The sequence below is a fragment of the Oryctolagus cuniculus genome, chromosome 15 (assembly GCF_051225735.1).
Source record: "Oryctolagus cuniculus isolate XC-2025 breed Fujian yellow rabbit chromosome 15, ASM5122573v1, whole genome shotgun sequence".
In the NCBI taxonomy this organism is placed as follows: Eukaryota; Metazoa; Chordata; class Mammalia; order Lagomorpha; family Leporidae; genus Oryctolagus; species Oryctolagus cuniculus.
Window position 1 is genome coordinate 70,681,191 of NC_142881.1, and position 19,156 is coordinate 70,700,346.

At 49.1% G+C, this 19,156-nt stretch overlaps 1 protein-coding gene and 1 pseudogene across 3 annotated transcripts in view; one reads left to right on the forward strand and one right to left on the reverse strand.

Annotated features, from left to right (window-relative positions):
• Positions 1-2,098: 2,098 nt before the first annotated feature.
• Positions 2,099-7,287, reverse strand: LOC127489550 (transmembrane protein 254-like; annotated as a pseudogene). The gene is made up of 4 exons (XR_016221013.1): positions 7,087-7,287; positions 5,385-5,488; positions 4,528-4,587; positions 2,099-2,233 (listed from the first exon to the last, which is right to left on the reverse strand). The product of XR_016221013.1 is annotated as a transmembrane protein 254-like (transcript).
• Positions 7,288-14,670: 7,383 nt separating this feature from the next.
• Positions 14,671-19,156, forward strand: part of LOC149122061 (cytoplasmic polyadenylated homeobox-like protein 2) — a 33,329-nt gene continuing 28,843 nt past the window's right edge. The window contains exon 1 of one of the 2 annotated variants that reach the window (XM_089313550.1): positions 14,671-15,000. In XM_089313550.1, coding sequence (XP_089169676.1) covers positions 14,922-15,000 — 79 coding nt within the window. In that variant the 5' untranslated portion in view covers positions 14,671-14,921. The remainder of the gene's footprint in view (positions 15,001-19,156) is intronic. The other variant, XM_089313552.1, reaches the window with a different exon arrangement.

Sequence of the window (19,156 nt, forward strand, 5' to 3'; positions counted from 1 at the left end):
AGGTCTTCCTTTTGCCGTTGGTTCACCCTCCAATGGCCGCCGCGGCTGGCGCGCGGCGGCCGGCGCACCGTGCTGATCCGATGGCAGGAGCCAGGAGCCAGGTGCTTTTCCTGGTCTCCCATGGGGTGCAGGGCCCAAGCACCTGGGCCATCCTCCACTGCACTCCCTGGCCACAGCAGAGAGCTGGCCTGGAAGAGGGGCAACCGGGACAGAATCCGGCGCCCCAACCAGGACTAGAACCCGGTGTGCCGGCACCGCTAGGCGGAGGATTAGCCTAGTGAGCCGCGGCGCCGGCCCCCATTTCTTTCAATAACCTGATAGCACGGTCCCCAGCACCACCAATATTAGTCATTATTATTTCTCTTTGGAAAGGACTTCTTAAAAACTGGGTTTGATTTCCATGATGCTTAACTCCATGGTCAAAAATGGGGTTCCTTAGTGAAAAGCAACTCATAATCACAAGAGAACTAGAGAAAAACTTTAAGACAAATACCACCAGAAATAATTCATAGTCCATATTCTTTTTTCTTTAAAAGACAGAGCAAGCAAGACAGCAATCTTCCATCCACTGGTTCACTCTTCAAATAACCACAGTGGCTGGGGCGGGGCCAAGCTGAAGCCAGGCCCAGAACTTCTTTTGGGTCTCCCACGAGGCTGCAGGCCAAGGACTTGGGCCATCCACTGCTGCTTTCCCAGGCACATTATTAGCAGAGAGCTGGATCAGAAACGGAGCAGTTGTGTCTGGAACCAGTGCCCATGTGTGATGTGGAGGTTTAACGTGCTATGCAACAGGGTCGGTGGCCCCAGTCCATAATCTTTTATATTGTGGTTTCAATTGGAAGCTCTCTTTTGGGGGAGGTAGTTGTTTCTCATAAATGTCTGCTTAATACAAATAACTTGCCCCCTCCCCATATTATGGAAGGGGTATGAAGACTAGTCCAAAGAGAACAAGTAAGCCATCCTCTAGGGAAGGAGGCCTAATGGCTCCTAATGGTGACAGAGTCATCCCACCAGTCAACAGTAGTAAGATATATCCACCAGAATGGAAGACACTAACTTGATGGATAAACCATGAGCTAGACTCTTCAGAGCTGGAGGAAGACACTTGGAGTCTGGAGACAGTGATGGAGAACATGAAAGCATGAAAAAGAGACAGTTTCCCATGGGGAGTCTCACCAAGAGGTGACACAGTCAGCCAAAGGTCTTGCGGCTGTCTTTTGAGAGGACAGTGTATGCAATGAGTCCTGTAGTTTTCACATAAAAATTGGAATGATAATGAACGAGTAGAAAGTGAAGTCAGCAATCAACACTGGTCAAACAACTCCGTGCATGGCAGGGGGACAGGTAAGGTGGGGGAAGTAGAGCTAAGCTGCACCCTGAGCTGGAGCAGCAATCAACCCCTGCGAGCCACAGGGCACCGTGTCCCGGGGTCCAGTGTAGGGAAAGGACACTTCGGTCAGCAGCAGGGAAGGCCACCAGCCCTGATTCTCAGCGTGCCTCTATGTGATCACTCAGTCTGCCCGTTCCAACTTCCTTATTTTTCTCTGTAATTTGAGAAACAGAAGTTTGAAAGGGTAAGATTCTGCCTTAGAGGTGCCTAACAAATGTATAAGGAACTGATGTATTGTAGAAGTGTCCCTACATCTTGGTCCAGAAAGATGGAGAGAATTTAAGGGAAGGAGAGCTAACATGGTGGTAGTGCGGCCAAGATGTTTTAACAAGAAGGAAAGGAGCAAAGAAAAACCAACAAGCAAATCTAGCAAGCGTGTGTCTCAGCCCAGATGACAGCAGAGCCCACAGCGCCAGAGGCCCTTAAGAAGGTGGGGGGGAAGCCCTCTTCTGTGCTGAGTCCGCAGAGCTGAAGGCTAAAATCTTTTCCTAGTTCCTTAATTTACTTGTAAACTTGTATTTACTTTTCCTATTTCCTTGTTAACTAACTGGTCTATTCAAGCTCAACCACAGCATATTATACGAAAAATGAGTAACTGCAGGGTCCTAGATAGCTTTGAGGGACACTTTTTACAAAATAGAAATATCATTGAGTGAAAATGGCAGTCCCCGTCACCCTGGAAAGGTGTCTGAATTAAGTAGAGGAAACTTCTGTATATTTGCTTTTAATTTTGTTTTTGGCGCTTTGGTCTGTAAGCAATCAAGATGGAGAGATGCTATCCCAAAGAAGAAAGTCTGTAGGAACCAGAGTAGCTGAGCCCGACCATTTGTGATTCCTTTATACCTAAAAAAAAAAAAAAAAAAAAAAAAAAAGTACAAAATATAAGCACCATAATTTTGATCTTATGGTTTCACAGGAAGCACTGTTTATTTATTTATTTATTTGACAGGCAGAGTGGACAGTGAGAGAGAGACAGAGAGAAAAGTCTTCCTTCCTCTGTTGGTTCACCCCCCAATGGCCGCTGCGGTGGGCGCACCGCGCTGATCCGAAGCCAGGAGACAGGTGCTTCTCCCGGTCTCCCATGTGGGCGCAGGGCCCAAGCACTTGGGCCATCCTCCACTGCACTCCCGGGCCAGAGCAGAGAGCTGGATGGGAAATGGAGGAGCCAGGACTCCTACCAGCACCCATATGAGACGCCGGCATTGCAGGTCTCGGAGGCTTTACCTGCTACACCACAGTGTCGTCCCTCAAGTAGCATCTTAACTGCAGGGCCAAGTGCCTGCCTTCAAGGTTATTTTAAAAATATGGCAGGGGAAAAAAAAAAAAAAAAAACATGGCGGGGCCGGTGCTGTGTCCCTGCTGCTCCACTTCCCATCCAGGTCTCTGCTATGGCTGGGAAAGCAGTAGAAGATGGCCCAAGTGCTTGGGCCCGCACCCGCATGGGAGACACAGAAGAAGCTCCTGGTTCCTTTTTTTGGATCGGTACAGTACTGGCCATTGCAGCCAACTGGGGAGTGAACCAGAGGATGGAAACCCCCCCCCTCTGTGTGTCTGCTTCTCTCTCTGTGCAACTCTTTCAAATAAACACAATAAATCTTTAAAAAGAAAAACAAAAAAATAAAAACATGGCGAAGTGCTTAAGTGTATGATTATGGCAGATATAAAGTCAAACATATACTCCAATCCTATCTCTGGTTAAAAGAAATTCAGAAAGGTATGTATTTTTAAAACATGGGATTTAAGAGACTATATTATAACCTGATTGTGTCCGTGAGCTCCTGTTTAGGGACTGGCACATGGAGGGTGCTTAGTAAATGTTAGTTTCCTGCCACCTCCAAGGTCATTTCTGTATCTACATACAGCGCAAAGTACTCTTTCCTACAGGATGATGACTGAATTAAAAATTACCAGGTATGAATTAAAAAAAAGGGAACTCAACAAAATACTACAAGTAGTTATTCCTGGGCAGTAGGATTTGGGAAGCTCCAAAGTTATACCATGTCTTCATGTATTCATGCATTCAAATTTATTTACTCTTTCATTGATCTCACAAATCAAAAGGAGTATTAATTCTGATTTATAGTGAGCTATGGCACATGCTAACACGTTAGATCCTTAAAGGACTGGTTTTAGGAACACAGTAAGAGAGACGCAACCTCCCTGGGCTTGTTCTCCTTCTCCCTTCAAAGAAGTGTACAACACAACACAGTCTTTTGGTTTTCATTAGAGGCTCCAAATGCCAGTCACAACAGCTGTCAAGCTGTGGGGCTGAGCCAAACACCCTCAGCTAAGACCTCAGGGAGGCCCAAGAGGCCACTGGGAAGGAGTCTCAGAACGCTTGGGCATTTCCTACCACAGTCTCAAGCCCAGAGAACAGTTTCAACAAAGCCACCTGGAAATCCCCTTGCACTCTGGCAAAGGGCGACTGTGTCACTCCAAAGCGTAGAGATGGGTTCAGCCTGCCCAGTGGGAGAGTAAAGGAACAGGACTTCACGGAGGACCCCACTAGCAGACGGTCCCGGAGGGGAGAACAAATTGTCCAAAAGTACAAAGAATCTTTTTCAGTACTCTCACATAGTAGTCACCTACAGTAGCATCTGCTGAGTAGGGTCTGTTTGGGGGCTTTTAACTTGCATTTAGCTCCAGAATTACCTGCAGACCTTCAAGAAAGAACAGACTTGTAGGTCTGAAGCAAGACCTGCCAGATCAATTTTTCTGGTGGAAACCAGACATGTACAGTGAAACAGCTCCTCAGGTGGTTCACTGTGGCATCAAGATAGGAGATTACTGGCCTAGGAAAGTAACTCAGCTCTTTCACACACTAGGAGGCAGACTCCTAATCTTTTGTTCTAGGTGCTGCTGTACAGACAATTAAAAAGTTAAAAAAAAAAACAAACAAACAAAATAACAGTCAGCCTAATGCACTAACGGAGTAAATAATAACTAACACAAACTAAATGGACTCACTCACCGAACATTTACTGAGTATTCCTGCGTCAGGCCCAGTATCAGACATGGGTACTCCACACTACCTCAGAGTGCTCTCAGCCTAGGCGTGCATGAATTATTTAAATGTGGTGGCTCAGCTTCTACCAGATACCACGAGAAAGGTGACCAGGACTTAAATAATGACTTACTTGCACAGCACCATGGCATACAAGGACTCTGCCACGTGAATCATCCAGGCAAACCAATACCTGAAACAACAACAACAAAGAGGTTAAGTTGCCCTTGGCACACCAGCATCCTACATTCAGGTGTATGATTCGAGTCTCGGTAACTCTGTTTCTGAGTCAGCTTCTGGCCAATGCACACCCTGACAGACAGCAGGTGATGGCTCAAGTGCTTGGATTCTTGCCATCACGTGGGAGACCTGAATGGAGTTTCTGGCTCTGCCTTTGGCCTAGTCCAACTCTGGCTGTTGGGGGCATCAGGGGGAGCGAAATCAGTGTATGGAAAATTTCTCTGTACCAAAGAAAAAGAAAATTTTTATAAGGATTTATTTATTTATTTGAAAGGCAGGGTTACAGAGAGGCAGAGGCTGAGAGAGAAAGAGCGAGGTAGAAGCCTTCCATGTGCTGGTTCACTCTCCAGATACCTACAATAGCTGAAACCGGGCCAATCACAAGCCAGGAGCCAGGAGCTTCTTCCAGGTCCCCCACATGGGTGTAGGGACCCAAGCACTTGGCCATCTTCTGCTGCTTTCCCAGGCCATAGAAGAGAGCTGGATTGGAAGTACAGCAGCCGGGACTCGAACCGGCAACCATAAGGGATACCGACACTGCAGGTGGCGGCTTTACCTGTTAATGCCGGCCCAAACCTATTTCTACAAGTCAGTCTAGTTTAAGGGGGGAATTGTCTGATGATAAAATCTAACAGAAATCTGGAAAGATTCCTAAACGTGAACTAGTGCCACTCTTCAATACCTAAAGGCAACTGCAGGCCTTCAAGGTCTCCAGCGAGACCAGCGTGTCGTTTCTGCAGCTCTCCTTACCCGTTGTGCAGGAGGGTGTGATGATGGTCCACCAGGTACTGAGTGAACGAGCCCAGGAGCCCAAGGCTCTCATAAGGGATGCTCTGCGGCCAGAGGACAACCCACTGAAAGAGAACCAGAGGCACAGAGAAACCATTAGGGCACCTGAAGACCGGCAGGTAGGAAAGAACACCGATTCTACCAATCTAACTACCGGGGAAACAGGGTCTGAAGGAGGGCACCCGAATCTCCATCCTCTATTTCTAAAAAGCAGCTCCAATGGATGTGTGCCACAAAGAAACGAGGTGATGATCAGGCTCCGTGCACTGGCGGAACGGATCCGATTTTTCATGAATTCCACCCAAACATTATTTCCTAGACTTGTAGGAGTCTGCGTGCTTTGGCCAGCTTCTGTCCTGCAAGCGGTGGCTTGGGCTCAATCTCACAGTTAGAATCATGCTCTTCCACTCTTGCACACCACGCAGACATACACGGAAAATCAGACTCGCGAAGGTTTAACAGCAACTCCTCGTTCATGTAAGGTTTTTGTGGTGACCTTACCAACTCCTCCTCAGGCTCTGTTACAAGCCTTTCTGTGAATCACTGTCAACCCCTCCAAAGTTTAGTGCTCCACTTAGATCTGCACCAAAGGCAACACTACTTCTCCCAGGATGCTGTTTAAAGTCAATATTCCAATAAAGTACAACATATCACTGCGGCCTCCTAACCACGCGGTGGAGAGGGGCTGGCATCTGCCAGTTCCACTAAATCCCAACTCGAACCTTCAGTTTCCCAGCTTGTGTGTTCGAACAGGGTCGCGGGATCCTGGAACAGAAAAGGCACTCGGGAAAACTAGAGTCCCACGCCTCCATCCTGCACACGGCGAAAGGAGGGCGGAGGTGGTCAGAGCGACGCCGCTGTGGAAATGACACCCGTCCAGGTTCCAGGATCTCCCGGGAAAGATCCAAACTAGCTTCGCCTTCCTCCTACATGATACCGGTTTTCCCCAACCTGTTTCCGGGCGTCTTTCCCGTTCGTTATCCTGGAAGTGAGACGAAAGTCACTCCTCCCCGCAGTAGAGCTGTCCTCCTGCTGTCACACCGGTTCTTGCTCACCAGTGAAATCCTAGCCCTCCCTTGGCTTTATCCGCCGTTTTCCAAGCAACTCCCCCTGCTTCAAACACTCTAAACCTTCCAAAACCCCGCTTAGCTTCCGCTGGCGTTCGTAACCTAGGCAACCGCCAGGCGCGCATGCGCACCGACGCCGTTCCCATGGCGCCCCTCGCGCTCCGACAGCCCGCAGGGCCAAAACACAGGCGCCCGCGTCCGCGCCCCGCCCCTCACCGCAAAGTATCCCAGCCCCAGCCCCGTGACCAGCGAGGGCAACGGGCTGGCCGTCCGGAAGTAGGCGGTAGCATCCCTTGCGGCCTTCGAGTTCGCCAGCACCATCGTGAAAGACCCAGGCGCTCAGTCCGCAGGTGGGGAGTCGTGCCCGCCCCCACCTGAGGAAAGTAGGCCAACCGGTTTCGCAGGGCCTCGAACACCTGCCAAAAGCCTTGGCAGCCGACTGCGCCTGCGCCTCCTTCCGGGTTCTGTCTTCCCTCCCCGCTGGGAGGCGAGAGAGCGAGAACTGCGCCTGCGCGGGCTCTCCTCCAAGTGGAGGCGGAGGCCTGCGTGACAGGAGCGCTCGCTCCAGGCGGTTGTCCCAACTCGGTTGCCCCTACCGTGTAGTAGCCAAAGGAGAGCGTGATGACCGCCAACCAGAACACACTGCCCCTCTGGAAGTAGGCCGCGTTGCCTGCCGCCATCGCCATCGCCATCGCAATCGCTGCAGCTCCTTACTGGGGTGCGCGGCCGGCTCTGCTCCCAGTGCAGTGGATGTAGGGCCAGCAGGGGCGGGCCTGGGCGGCTGCTCCGCCCAACCCGCGAGGAGGGAGGAGGGCCCCGGGCTTGCCAAGCAAGGGGGTGGCCCGACCAGCCGCGTCTTGGCCTGGTCATTATCTGTAGGGGACACCCTTTCCAAGCGTCGCTCTCTGTAACGCTGTCTTTCAAATACATACATGTTTTTTAAAGAAAGATAAATAGGGGCCGGCGCTGGGTGCAGTGGGCTAGGCCACCACCTGTGGCCCTGGCATCCACATATTATAGGCATCCCTGAACTATGACCACTTGACCATGACGGATGTTTTTGATTGCTGTCAATTTTGATTTGTCAGTATATTAAAAATTTTCCATCTATGTTCATCAGAGATATTTGTCTGTAGTTTTTTGTTGTTGTGTTCTTGTCTGGCTTGAGTATCAGGGTAAGGCTGGCCTCCAGGAACGAGTTTAATTTTATGTAAGGTATACAAATTTCATGTATTTCATATATACAGATTTAGGAGCATGGTGATCCTTCCCACCCACGCTCCCATCCTTCTTCCTCCTCCCTCTCCTAGTCCCAATCTTAATTTTTTTTTTTTGACAGGCAGAGTGGACAGAGAGAAAGAGAGAAAGGTCTTCTTTTACCGTTGGTTCACCCTCCAATGGCCGCCATAGGTGGCACACCTCGCTGATCTGATGGCAGGAGCCAGGTACTTCTCCTGGTCTCCCATGGGGTGCAGGGCCCAAGCACTTGGGCCATCTTCCACTGCACTCCCTGGCCACAGCAGAGAGCTGGCCTGGAAGAGGGGCAACTGGGACAGAATCCGGTGCCCTGACCGGTACTAGCACCCAGTGTGCCGGCGCACAAGGCGGAGGATTAGTCTAGTGAGCTGCGCCACCAGCCATCGAATCTTAATTTTTACAAAGATTTATTTTCAGTTTACTTTATACTCATTATCCCTACACTAAGTAAAGAGTTCAACAAACTGTAGAGACAAGGGCTGTAAACCATCATTGCATCTGAGTGTCAATTTCACTTCTATAGATTACCTTTTAGGTACTCTTAGTTACCATAGGCAGAGTGACAGAGATGGGAGGCAGGAGAGAGAGAGAGACAGAGACAACCATTCCATGTTCTGGTGCATTCCCCAAATGCTCACAACAGCTGGGATGGGGCCAGCACCAGGCTGAAGCCACAGTCAGGAAGACTCCATCTGAGTTTCCCGTGTGGAGAAGAGGAACCCAAGTACTTGGACCATTTGCTGCCTCCCAGGCACATTAGCAGGAAGCTGGGTTGGAAGCAGAGCAGCCAGGACTCGAACTCTCCTCTCCCACATGTAAATTCACACGTAGTGCAGCAGTAGAGGGCTGTCCAGTAGCGCCAGAGGAGTGTGATGAGATGTCTACAGAGCAGGATGGGCATGTGCTGAGTCACAGCAAACACCCCACACTCTCCCAGTGTCATCGGATGGGGAGAACAACATGAAGAAAGCATCGTGCATCTGGAGAATTAGGGTAGTTTTTGGTTGCCAGAAGAAACAATGTGAAATTAAATTTCGTTGCTAGAAGAAACTGTGAAATTGTCTGCAGATCAAAACTCTTCTGATTCCATATTCCACTCAATGCAGGGCTGTCCCTGCCTTTCCAGACAAGAGGTTAATTACCCTGATTGGCAGGTGGGCACAGAGGTGTGGTCAGATAGGGGCATGAGGTCACTCGGGGTGGGGTGGAGGCCTGATCTTCCAGCTCACAAATGTGATCAATTTTTATTTATTTCTCAATTTTATTTATTTATTTATTTGAAAGTCAGAGTTACACAGAGAGAGGAGAGGCAGAAAGAGAGAGAGAGAGAGAGCGAGCTTCCATTGCTGGTTTCACTCCCTAATTGGCCACAATGGCCATAGCTGTGCTGATATGAAGCCAGGAGCCAGAATCTCCCCCAACACCCCACCCCCAGTCTCATCGGGTCCAGGGACCCAAGGACTCGCTCCATCCTCCACTGCCTTCCAAGGCCATAGTAGAGAGCTGGATCGGAAGTGGAGTAGCCAGTTCTGAAACTGGCGCCCATATGGGATACTGGCGCTCCAGGCCAGGTCCTTAGCCTACTGTGCTACAGCGCTGGCCCCAGGAGGTGGTATTGAGATGTGGGTGGGACCAGGGCGGTTTCTTGCCCAAGGGTGTAAAGCTCAAATCATTGTGATGACTGATGATGATGATGCTCAGTAGGTTTCCTGCAGGAATTGGGTATGGAGGACATTCGTTCATAACTGCTTCATGGTTAGGTGAGAGGCGGCACAGAGTAAAAAAGTAATGTTGGCTGTTGTTCTTACTATTGTTGCAGTCTAGTGGATTAAGCATTGAGATGTCTGAGAAAGGGTCAAGCAGGTAGCTAAAGTTGGGTTTGGGAAAATGCACATTCATTGCTGGCGCCACGGCTCACTAGGCTAATCCTCTGCCTGTGGCGCTGGTACTCCAGGTTCTAGTCCGGTTGGAGCACCGGATTCTGTCCCAGTTGCTCCTCTTCCAGTCCAGCTCTCTGCTGTGGCCTGCGTAGAGAGTGGAGGATGGCCAGGAAAGCGCCTGGCTCCTGGCTTTGGATCGGCGCAGTGCTCTGGCTGTAGTGGCCTTTGTAGGGTGAACCAATGGAAGGAAGACCTTTCTCTGTGTCCCTCTCTCACTGTCTAACTCTGCTTGTCAAAAAAAAAAAAAAAAAAAAAAAAAAAAAAAGAAAGAAAGAAAGAGAAAAAGATAAAGAAACTGCAATCTCATTAAGTGGGCATTTGACAGAAAATCATTAGGAAAACTCAGTGTGCTGGAAGTCAGTTTGATGAATCACCAGTTTACAGTTTACCGGATTCACCAAACTGATGGGCTGTGGCTTTAACATGTCAGGTCATGGAAAAAAATGCTACATTAAAAGAAAAAAAGATTTATTAGGGCCAGTGTTGTTCACTAGGTTAAGCTGCTGCTTGCGATACTAGCATCCCATATGGGCATCCATTTGTTTCCCAGTGTTGCCACTTATTGTTAAAGATGTATTTATTTATTTGAAAGGCAGAGAGGCAGAGGCAGAGAGGGAGAGAAAGAGAGGTCTTCCATCCGCTGGTCCTCTCCCCAGATAGCCACAACGGCTGGAACTCCGCTTCTGATCCAGCTCCCTGCTAATGTGCTTGGGAAAGCAGCAGAGGGTGATCCAGTTGCTTGGGCCCCTGTGTTGTACCTGAGTGAGTGTAATCAAAGGAGCACCACACATTGATAAAATTTGATGGTCCTTTATTGCCGGCGGTGGAGAGTGGGCTCATGCCCAAAAGAACTCTCGACCCTGAAGCCCAAAGCAACAGGGTTTATAAAGGCAAAAACTGCAAAATTGGGATGGGAATACATGGTTGCTAGGATCGGGGGGAATACATGGTTATGGGGGTCAAGCTGACCTAAAACCGATGCGAAACGAGTATCAATTATAATCTTGACAATGCCAGTTGCAATCTTAACAATTTCAATTATAATCTTGACATTAATCCAGGTATTGGTTTTAATCATATGTAGGGCATAGACAAATTACATTTTTATCATTAACCCAGGTGCAGCCTATCCACTTCCAAGCTTGAGCGATCATGCTAGGGGGTTTCTATGCTCTGCCTAGTGTGATGTAGTGGACTGCTATTGTTCAACTGTTTTAGACCATAGTTTCAGAGCAGAGCCTCACGGTGTGTGTGTGGGTGGGGGGGGCACCTTCCCAGAATGGAGTCTCAGGTTCCCCAAAATGGAATCCCTACTGTCAAGGTGTTACTTCACCTGCACCCACATGGGATACCTGGATGAAGCTCCTGGCTTCTGCCTGGCCCAGGCTTGGCTGTTGCAGCCTTTTAGGAGTAAACCAGCAGATGGAAGATCTGTCTTTCCCTCTCTCTATGTAAGTCTACCTTTCAAATAATAATAAAGATTTATTTATTTATTTGAAGGCAGAGTTACAGAGACAAAGTGGGGGGAAGGGAGAGATATGGAGGTCGAGATCTTTCATCTACCAGTGCATGCCCCAAATGGGCACAATGGCCAGAGCTGAGCCAGGCTGAAGCCAGGAGCTTCTTCTAGTATCCTAAGTGAGTGCAGAGGCCCAAAGCCTTGGGCCTTCTTGCACTGCATTCCAGGCACATTAATAGGGAGCTGAATCAGAAGTGGAGCAGCCAGGAATCAAATTGATGTCCATGTGGGATGCTGGCATTGCAGACAGCAGCAGCCTAACCCACTGCACCCAACTCTGGCCCTGAAAATGCTACATTTTGAACAGGTAAACAACGAACTGAACATAGGTTTGGACTTTAAGTTAAACTGTTGACATCACAGAAACAATGGGGGAAATGAATATATAAGTCATTGATCCCAAAAGTGAAAAAAATTCCAAACTTCTGGGAAATAATAATAATAATAAAAAGTCCAGAGAAAAGACATTTAGGAAACACAAGTCCACTCTGTAGAGCACCAGAATCTCAAGTTCATTTGTTACCGCACTTTGCTTTATTCTTTTTTTTTTTTTTTTTTTTTTACAGGCAGAGTGGACAGTGAGAGAGAGAGACAGAGAGAAAGGTCTTCCTTTGCCATTGATTCACCCTCCAATGGCCGCCGCGGCTGGCGCGCTGTGGCCAGCGCACCGCGCTGATCCGATGGCGGGAGCCAGGAGCCAGGTGCTTCTCCTGGTCTCCCATGGGGTGCAGGGCCCAAGCACCTTGGGCCATCCTCCACTGCACTCCCTGGCCACAGCAGAGAGCTGGCCTGGAAGAGGGGCAACCGGGACAGAATCCGGCGCCCCGACCGGGACTAGAACCCGGTGTGCCGGCGCCACAAGGCGGAGGATTAGCCTAGTGAGCCGCGGCGCCAGCTATTCTTTTTTAAACTGATGATCTTTATCAAAATTGTCATGCTGATAACTTGATTGTGGTCAAAGCATTTTCTTCCAGCATCACTGGGAACTCTTCCTGTAGCACTTGAAACAGGTGTCAGGCTGGCAGGACAGAGTTTTTCAGTTCTCAGACATGTACAAGCCTGGTGGGAGCTCACAGTTGGCCAGTGGTGATTCTCCAAGGCCAAGCTGAACAGGAGTGGGAGCCAGGTCATAGAGCTGCCAGGAGTTCCCCCAAGTTCTGGCTTTTCCTTGTAGGTGATAATTGGGAGGCATGTGTTTCTAAAGTTCACCTGAATACTGATTTCAAGGACTATGTTTGTGCTGGTCACACCTACACGGCAGGGCTCAATACACAGGATTGGGTGTGTGTTGGTGTCATAGGCAGGCATATAGGATAAGCTGTGGCTTAGCAGGTTATCGCCCTAGCCTGAAGCACTGACATCCCATATGGGTTCCAGTTTGAGAACTGGCTGCTCCACTTCTGATCCAGCTCTCTGCTGTGGGCTGGGAAAGCAGTGGAGAATGGCCCATGTCCTTGGGCCCTGCATAAGTGTGGGAGACCTGTAGGAAGCTCCTGGCTCCTGGCTTTGGATCTGCGCAGTTCCGGCCATTGCAGCCATCTGAGGAGTGAACCAACAGAGGCAAGATCTCTTTCTCTCTCTCTCTCTCTGGCTTTCAAATAAATAAATCACATTTTAAAGGTTTTATTTATTTATTTGAGAGATAGAGTTACAGAGAGAGAGAGGGAGAGACAGAGAGAAAAGTCTTCCATCTGCTGGTTTCCTCCCCAAATGGCTGAAACAGTAAGAGCTGGGCCAATCCAAAGCCAGGAGCCTGGAGCTTCTTCCTGGTCTCCCATGCGGGTGCTGGGGCCTCAGCACTTGGGTCATCTTCCACTGCTTTCCCAGGCCACAGCACAGAGCCAGATCTGAAGAGAAGCAGCTGGGACTGGAACTGGGATGCTGGTGATGCAGGTAGAGGCTCAGCCTACTATGCCCCAGCAACGCCTGTAAATCTTAACAAAGCAAGGTCAATGCACTACTCCGTGAACATCCCCCAAAGTCAAGGTCCACAGGAAAAATATGTAAACTCTCCTGAGTTGTTCAGGTAGAAAAAGAGAGATTGTCCAATAGAGGTTGATGATTTAGAAGGTGAACCCTAAGATTGGGCAGTGTGGGAGCTGGTATGTTGACCTTTGCCAGTGATGTCTAAATAATGGCATGAGAATAGAAGTGACTGCCTGGAGTTGGGGAGAGCATAAAAGCAAGTGAATTCACCTGGTCAAAATATTCTTTGAAACAAGTTTGATGGAAGAGGGAAAGGCACCATCTAGTGGAAATTCACGGTGCTGAGGTAATGAACTTTAATTGCAGGAAAAAAAAAAAAAAAAGCCAGGGAAACCGGGCTAGGTCCAACTTAATTTTTTAAAGATTTATTTATTTATTTGAAAGTCAGAGCTACACGGAGAGAGAAGAAGGGGCAAGAGAGAGAGAGAGAGAGCTTCCATCCTCTGGTTCACTCCCCAACTGGCCGCAATGGCTGGAGCTGCACTGATCTGAAGCCAGGAGCCAGGAGCTTCTTCCAGGCCTCCCATGCGGTGCAGGGACCCAAGCACTTGGGCCATCCTCTACTGCTTTCCCAGGCTGTAGCAGAGAGCTGGGTCAGAAGTGGAGCAGCCTGGACATGAACCAGTGTCCATATGGGATGCCGGCACGGCAGGCGGCAGCTCTCCCCACTATGCCACAGCATCGGCTCCCCAACTTAATTTTAGTTTGTTTTCTCTCAGCCCTAGTCTCCTTTCAGATGTCCAGTTCTCAAACTATTCTATGGAGGTTTTGGCTGTTTTGAATGAATTATTTCAATGATTTAATTACTGTATGATGTTAGACTTATATTGACTTTTTAAGATTTCTTTTATTTGAAAGAGCTACAGAGAGAGAGAGAGAGAGAGAGAGAGAGAGAGAGAGAGAGAGAATCTTCTTCCCAGATGGCTGCAACAGGCAAGGCTGGGCCAGGCCAAAGCCAGGAGCCTGGAGCTTCTTCTGAGTCTCCCATGTGGGTGGCAGTGTCCCAAGCCCTTGGGCCATCTTCCATTGCTTTCCCAAGCCATTAGCAGGGAGCTGTATGGGAAGTGCAGCAGCCAGGACATGAGCCAGCACCCGTGTGGGATGCTGCCATACCCACTATACCTTAATGCTGGCCCCTTATGCTGACTTCTGAAAACCATTTATTTTTGTGTACCTGAGAGGCTGAGTGAGAGAGAGCAAGAGAGAGAGAAACCTTCTGTTTGCTGGTTCACTCCCCAAATGTCTACAACAGCCAAAGCTGGGTCAGGCTGAAGCCAGGAACCTAGAAATGCATCCAGGTCTCCCAGTGTAGGCTATAGGGCCCATGCACCTGAGCCATCACCTGCTGGTTCCCCGGCTACTTTGGTGTGAAGCCAGATTGGGAGCAGAGTAACTGGGACTGGAACCCACACTCTGCTATGGGCTGGGGGCATCCTACATGGCAGCTTAACAAGCTTTGCCACAATGCCTGCAGTCTTATATTCTTTAACGTCCTCATTCGCTGTGAGTCTCTGGCCTCAGCAGCCTCCAAACTCTCAGTTATCAGTTATCATTTGGCCAGGGCTAAATGAGAAAATTAGTTCCCATGGGTGTTCAGTGACTGGAGATACAAATGGAGATTTTGGAAATCCTGTTGTGCCTAGGGGGAGCTGTGTGTAGGGTGTGGCAGGGGCTGGAGAAGGGCTGGGTCTAAGGCGTGCCTAGGGTGGCCATCCCAGGTTTATATTAAATGAACGCTGTCCCAGCAGCCCTCACTTCACTGCCCAAGAAGACGGTCTCAGGAGGGCTCCCAGACATGGCTACCAGTGGTGAGTTTCCATGTGCGGCTTTCGGCAAGGCCGGGTTCTCGCTGTCCTGGTGTTCTGTGGTGCTTTGAGCTTTCGTCTTTCAGAAGTGCAGGCTCGTGGTCCAGGGGCCACTAGTGTCACAGGTGTCATTGTCTCTGGCTACCGCATGGCTGAATGCAGGGGTAGGATTTCCCAAAGGCTCAGGTGTTTAAAAATTAACCCAACTTGGGGTTGCCTTAAAAAGTTTTCTGCATTTTAAAGATGTACCTGGAAGTAGTTTAGGTAGAACAGTGTCTTGGGTTCCCTTCAGAATGAAGGGGTGGGAGGTGTGGGGAAAGATGGGAAGGGTAGGGGGAGGAAACAGCACTGGTCATGTAATGCTGGAGCAGGGAACTTCACAGTGTCGGTGGAATAGTGGAATTCAGAAATGTTTTGGTGCAAACAAACTTTGAAACCAAGAATAGGTGTTTCATGATATTCGTTTCTCTGAGGACTTCTTCTATTGGAGCCAAGTTAGATTCTTCAGGCAGCGCCGGTCGTTATGGCCATTTGGGGAATGAACCAATGGACGGAAGACCTTTCTCTCTGTCTCTCTCTCACTGAGTAACTCTGCTTGTCAAAAAATAAAATAAAATAAAATAAAATAAAATAAAAGCTGGAGTTCTGAAGTCTTGGGGTTCTGGCCCTGACTTCTTTCTCTAAACAAGCACTGGGTGAGAGAAGTCCTGGGTCAGCGCCAGTCTGTCTGGCAGCTTGTGAGTGTGACATCTCAATCAGCTTTCAGAGGCCTCCCAGCTCTAGGAGGTCTTCAGAAAATCCTTGGAAAGTGCCCATGGTGGAGGGGGAGCCCTCTCAGCTCCTCACTCTGTCCTGGAGGCAAAATCCAAGGCCCCAGAACAATGGTGCCCTTAGGGTGTGAAGCCCTTCCAGAAGCTGCTCTGGACCACAGGGGAGGGAGGGGCCTCCCAGGTGAAGATTGTGGGCTCAGCTGCCAGTTTTACTGCTGAGATTTTATTTAAACAAACAAATTTGATTTCAAACAAAACAACCAGTGTGTTTTTAAAATGTGTGTTAAAGGTATACAAATTGCTGGTCAGAAATACTGGGAACTTTTCCTGTGGAGTTCTAGTGAGTGGCCGGGCTGGGGGTAGGGACCAGATACCCTGGAGCACCTCAGCGATAGATGCTCCCCAGGGAAGTTTTGCTGGGAGCAGAAAGCGCTCTTATCCCCTCTTTGCCTGTTCTGAAGGAAAGAGTGCCAACCAACAGTGTGTTCTCTGTTTGAATTTGGGTTTATACAAAATGCTTTACACCAATTATTCATATAATCTGTATGTTTAAAAACATTTATTTATATTTATTTGGAAGGCACAGTTACAGAGAGATAGAGAGAGGGATCTTCCATCTACTGGTTCACTCCCCAAATGGCAGCAAACGGCCAGGGTTGGGCCAGGCCGAAGCCAGGAGCTTCTTCCTGGCCTTCCACATGGTGCAGGGGCCCAAGCACTTGGGTCATCCTCTGCTGCTTTCCCAGGGCTAAGCGGGGAGCTGTATGACAAGTGCAGCAACTGGGACTTGAGCTGGCACCCATATGGCATGCTGGCACTGGAGGCAGAGGCTTAACTTGCCATGAAACAACACCAGTCCTGAATGTATAATTTTTTTTTTCCTGGACAGGCTGAGTTAGTGAGAGAGAAACAGAGAGAAAGGTCTTCCTTTTCCTTTGGTTCACCCCCAAAATGGGCGCTGCGGCCATCGCGCTGTGCCAATCCGAAGCCAGGAGCCAGGTGCTTCCTTCTGGTCTCCCATGTGGGTGCAGGGCCCAAGCACCTGGGACATCCTCACTGCCTTCCTGGGCCACAGCAGAATTGGACTGGAAGATGAGCAATGGGGACAGAATCCGGTGCCCCAACCGGGACTAGAACCTGGGGTGCCGGCTCTGCAGGTGGAGGATTAGCCAAGTGAGCCTTTGGCCCCGGCCCTATAATACTTTTAAAAAATTTTTGTGGGGGCTGGCGCTGTGGCACAGAGGGTTAATGCTCTATCCTGAAGCATCGGTATCCCATATGGGTGCCATTTTGAGAACTGGCTGCTCCACTTCCAATCCAGCTCTCTGCTATGGCCTGGGAAAGCAGTGGAAGATGGCCCAAGTCCTTGGGCCCCTGCACCCACGTGGGAGACCAGGAAGAAGCTCCAGGCTCCTGGCTTGGGATCAGCACAGTTCAGGCATTGCAGCCAATTGGGGAGTGACCATCAGATGGAAGACCTCTCTCTCTCTCTGCTTCTCCTCTCTCTGTGTAACTCTGACTTTCAAATAAATAAATGTTTTTTAAAAAAACCCACATAGCTCCATTTCACTGCCAAATGCTTAAGATACTTCTTAAAATTTTATTTGAAGGTTTATTTTATTTATTTGAAAGGCAGAATTACAGAGAGGCAGACAAACAGAGAGGGAGAGAAAGAGAATAGGGAGAGGGTCCTTCCATCTGCTGGTTCACTCCCCAGTTGTCTGCAATGACCAGAGCTGTGCCAACCTGAAGCCAGGAGCTCCTTCCAGATATCCCATGTGGGTGCAGGGGCCCAAGGACTTGGGCCATCATCTGCTTTCCCAGGCTGTGGCAGAGAGCTGGATCAGAACGAGTGTCCATTTGGGATGCCAGCACTGCAGGCAGCAGCTTTACCTGCTACTCCACAGTGCCAGCCCAATCCAGCACTTCTTACTGGCACCTCTCTGTCGCGCTGTCCCCCACAGTCCTGCTCTAGTAGCTACTTGGTGTGCAGGTGTGCTCTGGGAGCAGAGGCTAGAGAAAGCTGAAGGAAGGGGAGTCGAGGAGAACAGCAACGGGCTTTCGGGGTTTGTGTATTTGGAGGTTTGGTGGCTGACTTTCTGACCCTTTCCTCAGCTCTGCTCTCGCTCTCCCCCTTCTCTCTCCCTCTCTCCCTCTCCTCCCCTCCCTCTTTCTCTCTCCCTCTCTCCCCATCTCCTTATCTCTCCTTCTCTCCCCTGCCCTCTCTTTCCCTCTCTCCCTCTCTGTCTCCACACCTGATCATTTGCGATGTCCACACTATATTTTGAATGTCACAGTTTCTGTGATGAAGTGTCTCCGGTTTTGCCTTAGGTAGTCTATAGTATGTTCAGATTGACCTTTTTAAAAAGATTTATTTAAAAGACAGAGTGACAGAGAGAGACACACACAGAGATCTGCCATCCTCTGGTTCACTCCCCAAATGGCTGCAATGGCCAGGGCTGGGCCAGGCAGAAGCCAGGAGCATGGAACTCCATCTGGGTCTCCCACATGGGTGGTGGGGGCCCAAGCACTTGGCCAGTTTTCCACTGCTTTCCCAGGGGCTTCAGCGGGGGGCTGGACTGGTAGAGCAGATGGACTCAAATCATTGCTCATATGGGATGCTGATGTCCTCAGGGGTAACTTAACATACTGCAGCCCAACCCCCGGCAGCTAGGTTATACCCTTTGAAGCAGACATATGAAGGTTGTGAATTTGGTTTGCAGTCCTTGTAAGTTTTTTCACTTAAATTCTGATTTAAGAAAAACAGGATTGCCTCGTGTCAGTTCTTCTGGTGGCCTCTGCAGTAGAGAACTGTGCCAACGTTGGTTTGTCTGTAAGGTCTGCTCCCCTTCCAGCATCCGGGAGATGAGCACACACCAGACAACAGGTTTAGACCCTCGGTGCTTTCCTCCCGCTGGCATGTCTGACACGGGTGAAGGAAAAATGACCTGTAGACTTGGTGTTAAATCTTCAAGTGCCATTTAGTTGATTGACACAGTGGAGAGTATGGCCACTTTCGACTTCATTGCATTGAGCAAAAAAGCCCACGCAGTGATAACAAGCAATAGGGGTACCAGACCTATCTTTGTCAATCCGTGTTAGTCCTTTGACACTTTGCCCCCATATATTTAAATTATTGTTTACCAGATTGTCGTCAGCTGGTTTATTTACATTACCTCAATTACTAGTGTGGCTGAGTGTTTTCCCACCATCTCTGTCTTTGTAGTATATCAATTTTCACTAAAGAAAACCTTCTTCACTCCTGTTACCTTTATGACCTAAATACTATCATCTTCTCACCATAAGTTTCAAAAGATATGCCCACAGTCCATTATTCATTTTATTATGACTAGGTAAGAGGGAAGGTATCACCTTTCTAAAATTTTATT